At 41.3% G+C, this 12,767-nt stretch overlaps 2 protein-coding genes and 1 long non-coding RNA gene across 3 annotated transcripts in view; 1 reads left to right on the top strand and 2 right to left on the bottom strand.

Moving 5' to 3' along the window:
- Positions 1-615: 615 nt before the first annotated feature.
- On the bottom strand, positions 616-2,090 carry LOC130367899 (uncharacterized). The gene is made up of 3 exons (XR_008892209.1): positions 1,981-2,090; positions 1,493-1,903; positions 616-808 (listed from the first exon to the last, which is right to left on the bottom strand). It is a non-coding gene; the product is annotated as an uncharacterized LOC130367899 (long non-coding RNA).
- Positions 2,091-2,508: 418 nt separating this feature from the next.
- The window catches only part of LOC130367898 (protein PET100 homolog, mitochondrial), an 88,259-nt gene continuing 78,000 nt past the window's right edge, over positions 2,509-12,767 (top strand). The window contains exons 1-3 of the mRNA XM_056570883.1: positions 2,509-2,537; positions 4,243-4,278; positions 12,547-12,616. Of these exons, the coding sequence (XP_056426858.1) occupies positions 2,515-2,537; positions 4,243-4,278; positions 12,547-12,616 (129 nt within the window). The 5' untranslated portion in view covers positions 2,509-2,514. The remainder of the gene's footprint in view (positions 2,538-4,242; positions 4,279-12,546; positions 12,617-12,767) is intronic.
- The window catches only part of RETN (resistin), a 30,375-nt gene continuing 24,089 nt past the window's right edge, over positions 6,482-12,767 (bottom strand). The window contains exons 2-4 of the mRNA XM_056570875.1: positions 11,222-11,274; positions 10,020-10,910; positions 6,482-6,620 (exon numbers count right to left, since the gene is read on the bottom strand). Coding sequence (XP_056426850.1) covers positions 6,493-6,620; positions 10,020-10,910; positions 11,222-11,270 — 1,068 coding nt within the window. The 5' untranslated portion in view covers positions 11,271-11,274 and the 3' untranslated portion in view covers positions 6,482-6,492. The remainder of the gene's footprint in view (positions 6,621-10,019; positions 10,911-11,221; positions 11,275-12,767) is intronic.

Below are 12,767 nucleotides of genomic sequence, written 5' to 3'. Positions count from 1 at the left end.
GGATCTCCTTTGTGTGTGTACTGTATATACAAACATAGACATGCAGGATCTCCTCTGTCTGTGTAATGTATGGCAGACTGTGTAATGTATGGCAAATATCATGGACATTAAGCTCCACCTACCAGCTTTAAGAGAACTGAAAATTAGAGATAAAGGCTGCAGAGCAGAAATCTACTGAAAAATTATACAGTCAGAATCATACACAAAAGTTATATAATAGCAGAAATAGTACTGTTCGTAATTTACACACACAGGAAAGCTTATACTAAAAAGTCCCCTAAAACAACAGATAGATTTTAAAGTAAAGGTCTAGAAGTCGTTGTTTGAACTCTTAAACAACCATAATTCTGTCATGATTGTTATATGTGTTTAAGATTTATATATGATACAGTACTTCAGATTCCTGCACAGACAAAATTCCATGTGCCTGCAGCCATCACTAGGGGGAGCTTAGGAGCCCACTTTATACTGGTTGTATATTAAACTTAATATTAAAACAGTATGCAGGAAGCTCCTATGTTTTCTCTAGTGACAACACAAAATAGACAATTTTTCCACAGCCCAATATTAGGAAATTAAACAATTTATGAATTATTTTCAAAAACATTTTATTGTTATCAAAGCAATGTTTAAATGTGATAATAAACAGTGAAATAAAGATGACATCCAGGGGCATGTGTTTAGGTGTTCCTGCAGCAGCGGGCACTTGTCCAGTCTACATTCAGGCACTGACAGTTACAGGTGTTGGAGCCTGTGAAGGTGTATGTTCCACATCCCATTCCACAGGAACAAGAGACAGCGGTGTATCCTGAAAGTAATAAGGGAAACGTCATCCTGCTAGAAACATAATGCTAACCCTCTGATAACACTACAAGGTCTGCAGTCAAGGTGGTCATACACCTCCAATAGATGGTGGCAAAATGCTCACTCAACCTACAGATACTTCTCCAGACCCCCATACACATGCTCACTCTACTCTTGTAGTAAATAAGATCGACCTGCAGTACCAGGGACAGCCACTACCATAAGTATGGAGCTGCGCCTGAAAGCAAGGAAGGAAGGTGGCACTCACCAGAGTTATTGATGTGTAAGGTCATTAATAGGGATACTTTAGAATTTTCTGTCATATGGGACTAAACAGATGCGTTTGCAAAAATAAAGATGCCAACTTTCTACATGCATTACATCTTACATTCCAGAAGTGGTTTGGGATGGTGAAAGGATACATTGAAGTGGCTTATACAGCTTTAATCACAATAAAACAATAAATCTATATACATTGAGCTAGAAAACAAGAGTTTTACTATTTAAACTGTGGTTTCTCATGAATGGCTCAGTTGGAGTTTTTCTTGGAGTTTACTTGGACCATATAACCCCCCCCCCCCCCCTCCCATAAATTTTCACCATAATTTGAATAGATTCCCAAGTCAATTCATGACATAACAAGCCCTCTAGAAGCCCTGTACAAGACATTGGTGTATGTGTATCTTACCAGCTTGGCATCTGGCAGTGTTCCCATTTGCTCTTACATCTACACAGTTCAAGTTGCATGCGCATCTTCCGATAGTAGAACCTCCTCCAGTCGTTCCTCCACCATAGCCTCCGCTTCCTCCAGAGCTTCCTCCACCGTAACCTCCACTTCCTCCAGTGTTTCCTCCACCGTAGCTTCCGCTTCCTCCAGAGCTTCCTCCAGAACTTCCTCCACCGTAACCTCCACTTCCTCCAGTGTTTCCTCCGCCGTAGCTTCCGCTTCCTCCAGAGCTTCCTCCACCGTAACCTCCACTTCCTCCAGAGCTTCCTCCACCGTAACCTCCACTTCCTCCAGTGTTTCCTCCACTGTAGCCTCCGTTTCCTCCAGAGCTTCCACCACCATATCCTCCCGAATTACCCCACAACTGCGAATCTGCAAATCCACAAGTTACAGATTATTTTTTTAGATCCGTGAATGCTACACAACTTGGCCCCATGAATCGTGCCGACCTGTGCCACATTACGTCATGGTATTGCCCAAACCATAGAGTCGCCCAACCATAAAGGGGTATTTCGGTGGGGGAAAAATGTTTTCAAATCAACTGATGCTGGGAAGTTATACAGATTTGTAATTTTCTTCTTTTTAAGAATCCCAATCCCTAACAGCTGCTGTATGCTCCAGGGGAAGTTGTGTAGTTCTTTCCAGTGTGACCACAGTACCTCTGTCCATGTCAGGAATTGTCCAGAGTAGGAGCAAATCCACATAGCAAACCTCGCCTGCTCTGGACAGTTACTGATATGGACAGAGGTGTCAGCAGAAACTGGAAAGAACTACACAACTTCCTCTGGAGCAAACAACAGCTGATAAGTACTGGAAGGATTAAGATTTTTAAAGAAAAGTCATTTACAAATCTGTATAACTTTCTGGCACCAGTCGACTTGAATTTTTTTTCCCCACTGGGGTACCCCTTTCAGTTTCCTGCAGCGCCACCACAGGGGAAATAAAGAATTACACAGAATCAACAGAAATCAGTGAACTGTCCTATGATCTTATCAAGTTCTCTAGAGTAAGACGCTCTTTGTAGCCACATGGATAATATCTAAAGACCATGGGGGAGATTTATCAAAACCTGTCCAGAGGAAAAGTTGCTGAGTTGCCCATAGCAACCAATCAGATCGCTTCTTTCATTTTGCAGTGGCCTTGTTAAAAATGAAAGCAAACTGATTGCCCAGTTGCCCATAGCAACCAGTTCGCTTCTTTCATTTTTAACAAGGCCTCTGCAAAATGAAAGAAGCGATCTGATTGGTTGCTATGGGCAACTCAGCAACTTTTCCTCTGGGCAGGTTTTGATAAATCAAAAGTTGACATAGCTCAGTTCATATCTTTAGTGCTGGGTTTCCCAACCAGGGTGCCTCCAGCTGTTGCAAAACTACAATTCCCAGCATGTAAGTATGGCTATCCGGGCATGCTGGGAATTGTAGTTTTGCCACAGCTGGAGGCACCCTGGTTGGGGAAAACATGGGTCTAGTTAGTGAACTTGTGTTAGTAGTCAGCATAGGTACTTACATGAGGAAGCAACCAGCAGGCTGCACACCAGGAGCGTCAAAAATGCCATTTTCTGCAAAGAAAAGGGGTACAGACTCAATATGATTGATATTTTAGATTTATGCCCACTGCGATATACCATCCTCAATCCTAAATTACATTACTTCCTAAACCCAGCGACCTGTAACCCTCCATTCTAGACGCCATGTTACCTTGGTACTGTAAGAAATCACACATTCCACTTTTTACATGGAACCCTAAATAATAACTTTCCGTCTCCGTACTAACCCATATGTTCTACCCCGTGACCCCCATCATCTTCTCCTACATTGCTGCCAGTATCCCATCTACTTACCTTGCCTTGCCAGGTACAAGCACCTACATAGGCTTCATCCAGTTCCTTTTTATACCCTCTCGCATGACATGTTCAAATTTCTAGCCTATTTATGCCACCCTGTAATTTCCATAGGTGTGTACCCGCTTGACACCACCCCGTAATAATTTAAATAGATATTTCACTTGTTACTAGGATCGTGAGAATAAGAGGAATTTACTTCCTCCTGTGCCTGACAAATTCCCAGATGTATTTTAAAAGGAGTGAAAACCAAATTATTATTTTTTTAAATCAACTGGTGACAGAAAGTTAAACAGATTTGTAAAATACTTCTATTTAAAAAATATTAACCCTTCCAGTATTTATCAACTGCTGTATGCTACAGAGGAAGTTATTTTCTTTTTAAATTTCTTTTCTGTCTGACCACAGTACTCTCTGCTGACACCTCTGTCCATGTCAGGAACTGTCAAGAGCAGGAGAGGTTTGCTATGGGGATTTGCTCCTGCTCTGGACAGTTCCTGAGACTGACAGGGGTGTCAGCAGAGAGCACTGTGGTCAGACTGAAAAGAACTACACAACTTCCTCTGGAGCATACAGCAGCTGATAAGTACTGGAAGGATTAAGATTTTTTAATAGAAGTAATTTACAAATCTGTTTAACGTTCTGGCACCAGTTGATTAAAAAAAAAATACAAAAAATAAAATGTTTTTCACAGGAGTACCCCTTTAAAACCAGTACATGACTGGGATCGTAATGTGGGATCTCTTCATGGATGTACAAATTAATTCATATTAAATTGGAAATGAAGCCAAAGCTGAGTGTCTATATCCTCTTGATGCTGGGCTAAGACCTCAATAAATTTCACTGTGTCTTTTCCTTCTGTTCCCTCTAGAAAGCGAGGACATTTTACATTTACATCTTGGGTCAGGTGAGTGAGTACGGCGTGCGACATCTGGGGTCACTCTATTGCTGGTCATTTAACTGTAATATGGATTGAGACCTAAATAGTGTTTGCTGCGCATTCCAGGTGTCTAATGGCTCGATCAGCACCTCCGCCGTGTAATTGTGGGGTGCCGATTAGTTGTCAGGGCAGCCCGAGGCCTATACTATAACTTTGTGTCTGCCGGTCTAATAGATACGTACATTGATCTGTATTGATTGATCAGCGTTCAACTAGCTGATATAAGCAATCAAAGGGTTGCTTATAAAAGGCCCCTCAGGGATTGGCTAAAAAGAAAATATTAAATAAACAGTATAAAAAATCCCAGAATTTTGCATGTCTGTTTTACCATATGGTGGCAAGGTCCAGCCTCATACATTTTTTTTTCTGGCTATAATGTAAAAAATTATACAGTAAAATAAAGGGTGCCAGTAAAAAGGAAATTTGACCTGCAAAAAAATACTACAACACAGAAAAAAAAATGTTAAGGGATGAGAAGGAAAAAAACATAAGCAAAAATAATCTAAATTCGAGGGTTAAAGGGATATTCCAGTCAAAAATATTTTATCCCCTATCCAGGGAGATCGCGGGGGGAATCGGAAAATTTGAAACCGGACGCTGGCGGGACTGGCGTTGAATCACATTTATTAAAATCCCCCGACCAAAGTCAGATAGTGTCGGCTAATTTTTTACCCCATATCCGGTTTTGTGACCGGACTGAAAACCATGGCATACTACAGTTTTCAGTCCGGTCACTAAACCGGATACGGGCAAAAATGAGCCGACCAGAGTCACTATCTGACTTTGGTTAGCGCATTTAAATGAATGAGATTCGGCACAATCTTGTAAACGTGGTGTGAATGCAGCCTTAGAATTATGTTTCCAGCACACTTTTATGCAAGTATATATTAGATAAACATAATAGTAAACTTTATCATTTGTGATGTTCAAATAATCTGTGCTATTGATTTCAGGTGTGATATCAAATGGGGAATTATTGTTGTTTCCTTAAAGGGTACCTTTCATCAAAAAAACTTTTAAATAGAAAGAAGCATATTTTTTTTATAACATGCAATTGGAAAGTTATTCTGCATACATTAATCTATAATATATCAAAAGTTCTTTTTTTTGATGAAAGGTACCCTTTAATTACATCTCAGTACGCAAAGACCTGCAAAACATCAAGTAGATGTGGTTGAAAGTCAAAACTTGACACAAGACAGAAAAAACACTTTTTCAAATTGTAGCCCAAAAAGATATCTTTGTGCAGTGCTGTCTGACAGTTCTCACTGATACTGGTGTCCTTTAACTGGCATTCCACTCTGCAGATATTTGAGTGGCAGTAGTTGTGCTTTTTGGTTGAAATAATGAACTGTCCCTTTGTTCTTTACATCAAGCTTTACCTTTCTACCACAGCTACTTCTGTCTGCAGGTGTTTTTCCAGTCTTTCCAGATCATATGTGAGTGTCAGGGGCAAATGTGTAAAACTTGTAGTTACTGGACCCCAGTGCAAAATCTGTAAAAGGCCCCATATCCACCATGTTCCTTGTATAATAATTATACCTTCTCATGGGGCAGAGTTGCCTTGGGGCCACCTCAGGAAACAGGGCCCAGGTGCAACTGCTACTCCAACACCTCCTATAGTTATGCCCCTGGTCAGGAGCTATATTCATGTCAGCTCCAGTTATAGGGGAAATCAGCAATAAAAAAATGTAATGTTAACATCCCTCCCAGTGGTCTTTTATGTTTCACACTGCCGCTCAGCCAATCACTGGCCAAGGCAATATGACACACTGGACTCCTACGTCACTCTGGGCCCAAGCGTCAAGCTGTAGCCCAGGAAAAGGATCGCAGTCAGGGACTGGAGAGGTTTATTTTCATATATACTGTAGAATTTGCATTGTTCCTAGCCGCACCCCCTCCCCACTGGATAACCCCTTAAATCATTTTTTATTCTTGTATTTGAAAAAAATACAAAATAATAAAGAATATAAAAAAATATAAAATAAAATTCCAGTTCCCCGCAGCCATCAGTAGGGGGAGCCTATGAGCTTACTGCATACGGGGTGCAAAATATATTTTTTTTCCCCAGATGAAGAAATTAAGAAATTCATAAACTTTTTTTTTAAAATGAATTTTATTGTTATCAAAGCAATGATATAATCAATTAAATAAAGATGATATCCTCCAGGGGGCATGGGACTAGGCGGACTTGCAGCAGCGGGCACTTGTCCAGTCTACATTAAGGCACTGACAGACACACGTGTTGGAGCCCTGGAAGTTGTATGATCCACATCCCATTCCACAGGAACAAGAGACGGCAACATATCCTAAAAGTAATAAGAGAAACGTCATAATGCTAGAAATATATTGCAAACCCTCCGATAATACTACAAGGTTAATGCCCTTCATAGTATTATAAAATCTACCTTCATATATATATCTCAATCAACATCTCCGCTTGCTGTCATTGGACACATGCTTACTTTGCCCAGATTAAAATCTGTACAGGTGTCATCCTGCTGATATCTAAACTAAACAAACTGGATTATCTGCTGTTATATTTTACCTGAACACTGATACATTGTAGCAAACTATCATAAAACAGCTCCTAGTCATTGTGTAATCACTTATAATATAACACATATATATATATATAATTTGATGTTTTTACTAGCAGCATTGCTCATTTAGGCCTTCCTCATACAGTGCAGTTTTTGTAAGGACTTATTTCTCCAAAACTTGAAACAAAAAAGAGAGTTTTTTCTACCTTTACAGAAACAGGTTTTAGCGTATACAAGCACAATGGGGCCTGTAAAATTGGGGCAAGTGCACAATGTCTTAGCACTCCAGTCCTTCATGATATACTGCTCTGTACAGACTATCATACTCAGGCGATAGGTCCACATAGTGCATCGGCTAAACCGCATCACCAAGATCTCGCTTATCTATTATAAAGCTATTATTTACAGCTGACACATGATTGACGGGCAGAGGGTCTATTCACACGGCGGAATTCCGTCTTAAAGGGGTACTCCACTGGCCAGCCGAGTCCCGCAGTGCGGAAACAGCGTTCGGAACATTTACTTCCGAACACTGGCCAGTGGAGTACCCCTTTAAATTTAAGCCCATAGACTTCCATGGGATTCCGCACTCCCATTCACACCTCTGAACTTCCACTTGCGGAATTCCTTACGCGGAATTTCAGAAATGTGAATGCAAGTGCGGAATCCCATAGAAGTCTATGGTCTTTAATTTGAGTAAGCCCAGGCAATCATATCAGGTTAGGGATGACCGATATTTTTTTTTAAAAATAAATGTGGAAGAGGCTCTTATCGAACTAGTGGCCTAAGACTCAATGGCAACTCAATGGCACCTATACCCACGGTGTCGAAATATGTAGATTAAATATTAAAGGAATTGAGGCTCAGGGTCATGAATATTGGATTTAAATAAATGTATTTGAATATATTGGTTGATTATAAATTTTATTTAATTAGTGCACCGTGCCTCACAGGGCCCTTGTGAGCCAGCGGAACAGCAGAATATAATAATATGAATAATACTTGGTCAATATGGCAAAAAACACATAAAATATTAAAATATTAAAATGACTACGGCATAGAACAGTTATAAAAATATTGTATAAAAGTGTCCACACGTCTGTGGATTTCCAGCCTAAAGCAAAAGGATTAGTTGCACACAGCTTCAAAAATCCCAATAAGAAATGCAGTGTAAAGAATGGAATAAAGTGCAAAGTGATTTTAAGAGATATATTAGTACTGGCATCGATGCTAGCATATGCCTGCAATATGCGGATAATGTCTCGGCTCTCTGTGCACAGAGCCCGCTGCTAGAGACTCTGCCATCTCAATATGCGCAGCGATATATATAGTTATATAGTTTCAAAGTTTTGGTAACAATGTAGAATTTCAGAGTTAGTAACACAGGTGGTAATGAGATTTTGTCCCCGATCTCTCTGGGCAGAGAGCTCACTGCTGGAGACTGTGCAGTCTCACACATATGCAGCGATACTAGTGGGCTTCAAAGTGGGGGACTGCAGTGCTTCAATTGAATTCACATGAATGGTACCTTATACATGCTATGACATTCCCGGTCGTATGCAGGAGGATATCGCTGTTAGAAACTCGGCCGTCTCAGATTATACAGCGGCAGTGGTGGCAGTGGTAAGTCCGGTATTTGAGAAGCTTGTGATATTGTTTCCTGATTCGGCGAGTGGGCATGCAGTGTCCTTGTGGCCGTAGCGATGCGCACAGATTGTGTGCTTGGAAAATGCCGCAAGTAGGGTGGCTCTATATCCTGGATAGAGGCTGGGTGATGTGGCACTCAGGGTTATAGCTGGACGCCTTTCAAGTCCTCCATAGGACTTTTCCTCAGCAGCTTGGTATCACTGAGCTGCTGAGGAAAAGTCCTATGGAGGACTTGAAAGGCGTCCAGCTATAACCCTGAGTGCCACATCAGTAAACAATATCACAATCTTTTCAAAGACAGGATTTACCACTGCCACCACTGCCGCTGTATAATCTGAGACGGCGAGTCTCTAACAGCGATATCCTCCTGCATACAACCGGGATTGTCATAGCATGAATAAGGTACCATTCATGTGAATTCAACTGAAGCGCTGCAGTCCCCCACTTTGAAGCCCACTAGTATTGCCGGATACGTGTGAGACTGCATAGTCTCTAGCAGCGAGCTCTTTGCCCAGAGAGCAGGGACAAATCTTATTACCACCTGTGTTACATTGTTACTAACTCTGAAATTCTACATTGTTACCAAAACTTTGAAACTATATAACTATCGCTGCGCACATTGAGACGGCAGAGTCTCTAGCAGTGGGCTCTGTGCAAAGAGAGCCGAGACATTATCCGCATATTGCAGGCATATGCTAGCATCGATACCAGTACTAATATATCTCTTAAAATCCCTTTGCACTTTATTCCATTCTTTACGCTGCATTTCTTATTGGGATTTTTGAAGTTGCGTGCAACTAATCCTTCTAATTTAGGCTGGAAATCCGCAGACGTATGGACACTTTTATACAATATTTTTATAACTGTTCTATGCCGTAGTCATTTTAATATTTTAATATTTTATGTGTTTATTGCCATATTGACCAAGTATTATTCATATTATTATATTCTGCTGTTCCACTGGCTCACAAGGGCCCTGTGAGCCACGGTGCACCAATTAATTACATTTATAAACAACTAGTATATTCAAATAAAGTTATTTAAATCCAATTTTCATGACCCTGAGCCTCAATTCCTTTAATATTTAATCGATACTTTTTTGAGACTAGATAAATGTCTTTGTAAAATTAGGGGCAAGTGCAGAATTATGTTCTAAGTTCGATGGTCCCAACTGTGGAGATCTCACATTTCTACATGCATTACATCTAAAATCCCTAAAGTGGTTAAGAGTTGTGAAAAAGTTCATAGAAGTAGCTTAAGACAGAGGAGTATATATCATTTATTTTTTATAGGTCTTTCTTTTATATATTTTTCTTATATAATATATGCGTTGAACTCTTTCTAATGGACATGACAAAGAATTGGTTCATTTTACTCCATGGCTTCTTATAAATGGCTTAGGATAAGTTTCTGGGTACTATGATCCTCCCACATTTGTCACTGTAAGTTTAAAGTGATGTAATTACATAACATGCCCCTTGGAAGACATCTACAGGAGAATAGTTAAAGGTATCTTACCAGTTTGGCACTTGGCGGTGTTCCCATTTGCTCTGACATCTACACAGCTCAAGTCGCATGCACATTTTCCAGAATTAGAAAGTACTGTGTTAACTCCAGTGCTTCCACTACCGTAACTTCCGCTTGGTCCACTTCCACTAATAATGACTGCGGGGATTCCACCACTTAAGCTTCCACCAGTGCTTCCACTACCGTAACTTCCGCTTGGTCTACTTCCACCAATAATGACTGCGGGGATTCCACCGCTTAAACTTCCTCCGGAGCTTCCACTACTGTAACCTCCACTTCCTCCAGAGCCTCCAGTAAAAATAACTCTGCTTCCTCCAGAGCTTCCACCACTGCTTCCTATGGAACTTCCCCCACTTGCAGGTCTTATGCTTCCGGAGCCTCCACCTACAATAACTCTGCTTCCTCCAAGGCTTCCACTACCGTAACTTCCGCTTCCTCCAGAGCTTCCACTACTGAAACTTCCACTTCCTCCTAAGCCTCCACTGCTGTAACCTCCGCTTCCTACAGCGCCTCCACTGCTGTAACCTCCGCTTCGTACCGAACCTCCACTGCTGTAACCTCCGCTTCCTACGGAGCCTCCACTGCTGTAACCTCCACTTCCTCCAGGGCTTCCACTGCTGTAACCTCCACTTCCTCCAGGGCTTCCACTGCTGTAACCTCCACTTCCTCCAGGGCTTCCACTGCTGTAACCTCCACTTCCTCCAGGGCTTCCACTGCTGTAACCTCCACTTCCTCCAGAGCCTCCACTTATGATAATTCCGCTTCCTCCAGAGCTTCCACCACCATATCCTGAGCTTCCTCCAGAGCTACTTGCACCACCGTAACCACTGCTTCCTCCTGTGCCTCCACCATGGTCTGAACTACTCCACCACAACTGCGAATCTGCAAGTCCACAAGTTACAGATTATTCCTTCAGTTTCTCAAATGTTACACATCTTGGCCCTATAAGTGCTGCCAGTCTATGAAAAGTTAACCTTTAACAGGCAATTGGGAACTTCTACCCACCCCTCCTGCAAGATATGGGGGGGGCACCACCTTAAGATTTCCTTCATTATGGCATGTCTGAAGCCTGGAAATTACTTTTGCCCCCATACTTTGTAGCAATGCTGTAGGGTTTCCCAGGATCCATAGTTGATATCTTTAGCCCAGCATCTATGAGTAAACTTGTGTTTGTAGTCAGCACAGATACTTACATGAAGAAGTTACCAGCAGGCTGCAGAACAGGAGCGTCAGAAATGCCATTATACTGCAAAGTGAAAGGGGACAGAGTCAATATTACAGAAATCTTTGATTTTATTCTTCAAACTCTCTAAAATCACTCCTTTGTTACCTTTATTACCACGGGGGTTCCATCCTCAACCCTATGTTGCATCTCAACTCGAACCCAGTGACTTGTAACCCTCTGTACTTATACTAAACTGAATCACGTGTCCCCCTTCTTATGTGAGACCCTATATCCTTCTAAGCCTCTATAATGACCCATATGTTTGACCTTTCCCAATATCACTATTCCTTTCCCCTTCATCTTTTCCTACATTGCTGCCAACAACCCAGCTGCTTACCTTTCCTTTCAAAGTACAAGTATGCGGAAAAACTGCATCCAGTCCCTTTTTATACCTTGTCGCATTTTTAAAGAGCCATGTTAGGATTTTTGTCTTCATGGCACCCTATAATTCCTATAGGTGTGTACGCACCTGACACCACCCCATATTAATGTAAATACATATATTAGTTGTTATAAAGATTATGTGAACAAAAGAAAATTAATTCTTTAATTACTTTTTTCTGAACCTGACAAATTTGTCTCTTTACAAATGTATCTCAACAAGAACATGACTGGGATCACATGATAGGGTTTACTTGTCGATGTCTACGATGTGAAGATTTAGTGATATTACAATGGAAAGTGAACACCCTCTTCTTACAATAAGGCCAAAGCTGTCTTTTTCAAGTCTACCAGTATAGAATAATTTCTTATTAGCCCCCATATACATGGATCAACCTGTGCAAATAGAATTTAAGGAAGATGGGTTGTCTACTTTGATAACATTAGCTGAAAAATACAATGCATTCTTTAGACCCTTTAACTTTTTTTTAGCATTTTGTTATGTTCTGGCCACCTGAATTTGGGAAATTTCTATCTTTCTTTCCTTGCAGAGCCTCTCAAGCTCTTTCAAGTTGGATGGGGGATCGTCAGTGGAAGCCATTTTCAGGTCTCTCCAGAGATGTTGGGTTCAAGTCAGGGCTCTGGCTGGGCCACTCAAGGGCATACACAGAGTTGTCCCTAAGCTGCTCCTGTGTTGTCTTGGTTATGTGCTTAGGGCGGAAGAAGCTCTACCATTAGGCAAGGTGGGTAACCCCCCAAGAATCTGAAGTTAATGGTGATATGTACAATATGTATATTAGTATTATACAGGTGCAGGGAGTCTGCCTGTAAACTGGACTTCCTGCTCCTGTACTTTAGCATAGTGATGGAGGCTTCTGCAGCAGGCCGTGCAATGACATCATTTCATTGCAGGAGAAGGTCCTGCACTATTCCAGGTGACAGAGTCGAGGAAGCGGATGCCTCAGCATGGAGCAGAGAGAAGGTGAGTGGGATTTTTATTATCTTTTTGGAGGGGGACCTTTTGGGGGAAACTTAATGGGTGCATCTACCTTAAGGAGAGATTTTCTAACTACCAACCGATAACTACCTACTTGATAGGAAGGATTTCCTTCCTACCTACTGGTGACTTCTAC

Source organism: Hyla sarda, chromosome 4 (assembly GCF_029499605.1).
Source record: "Hyla sarda isolate aHylSar1 chromosome 4, aHylSar1.hap1, whole genome shotgun sequence".
Classification (NCBI taxonomy): domain Eukaryota; kingdom Metazoa; phylum Chordata; class Amphibia; order Anura; family Hylidae; genus Hyla; species Hyla sarda.
The sequence above is the reverse complement of the archived record's forward strand: the minus strand, read 5'-3'. Positions and strand labels throughout refer to the sequence as shown.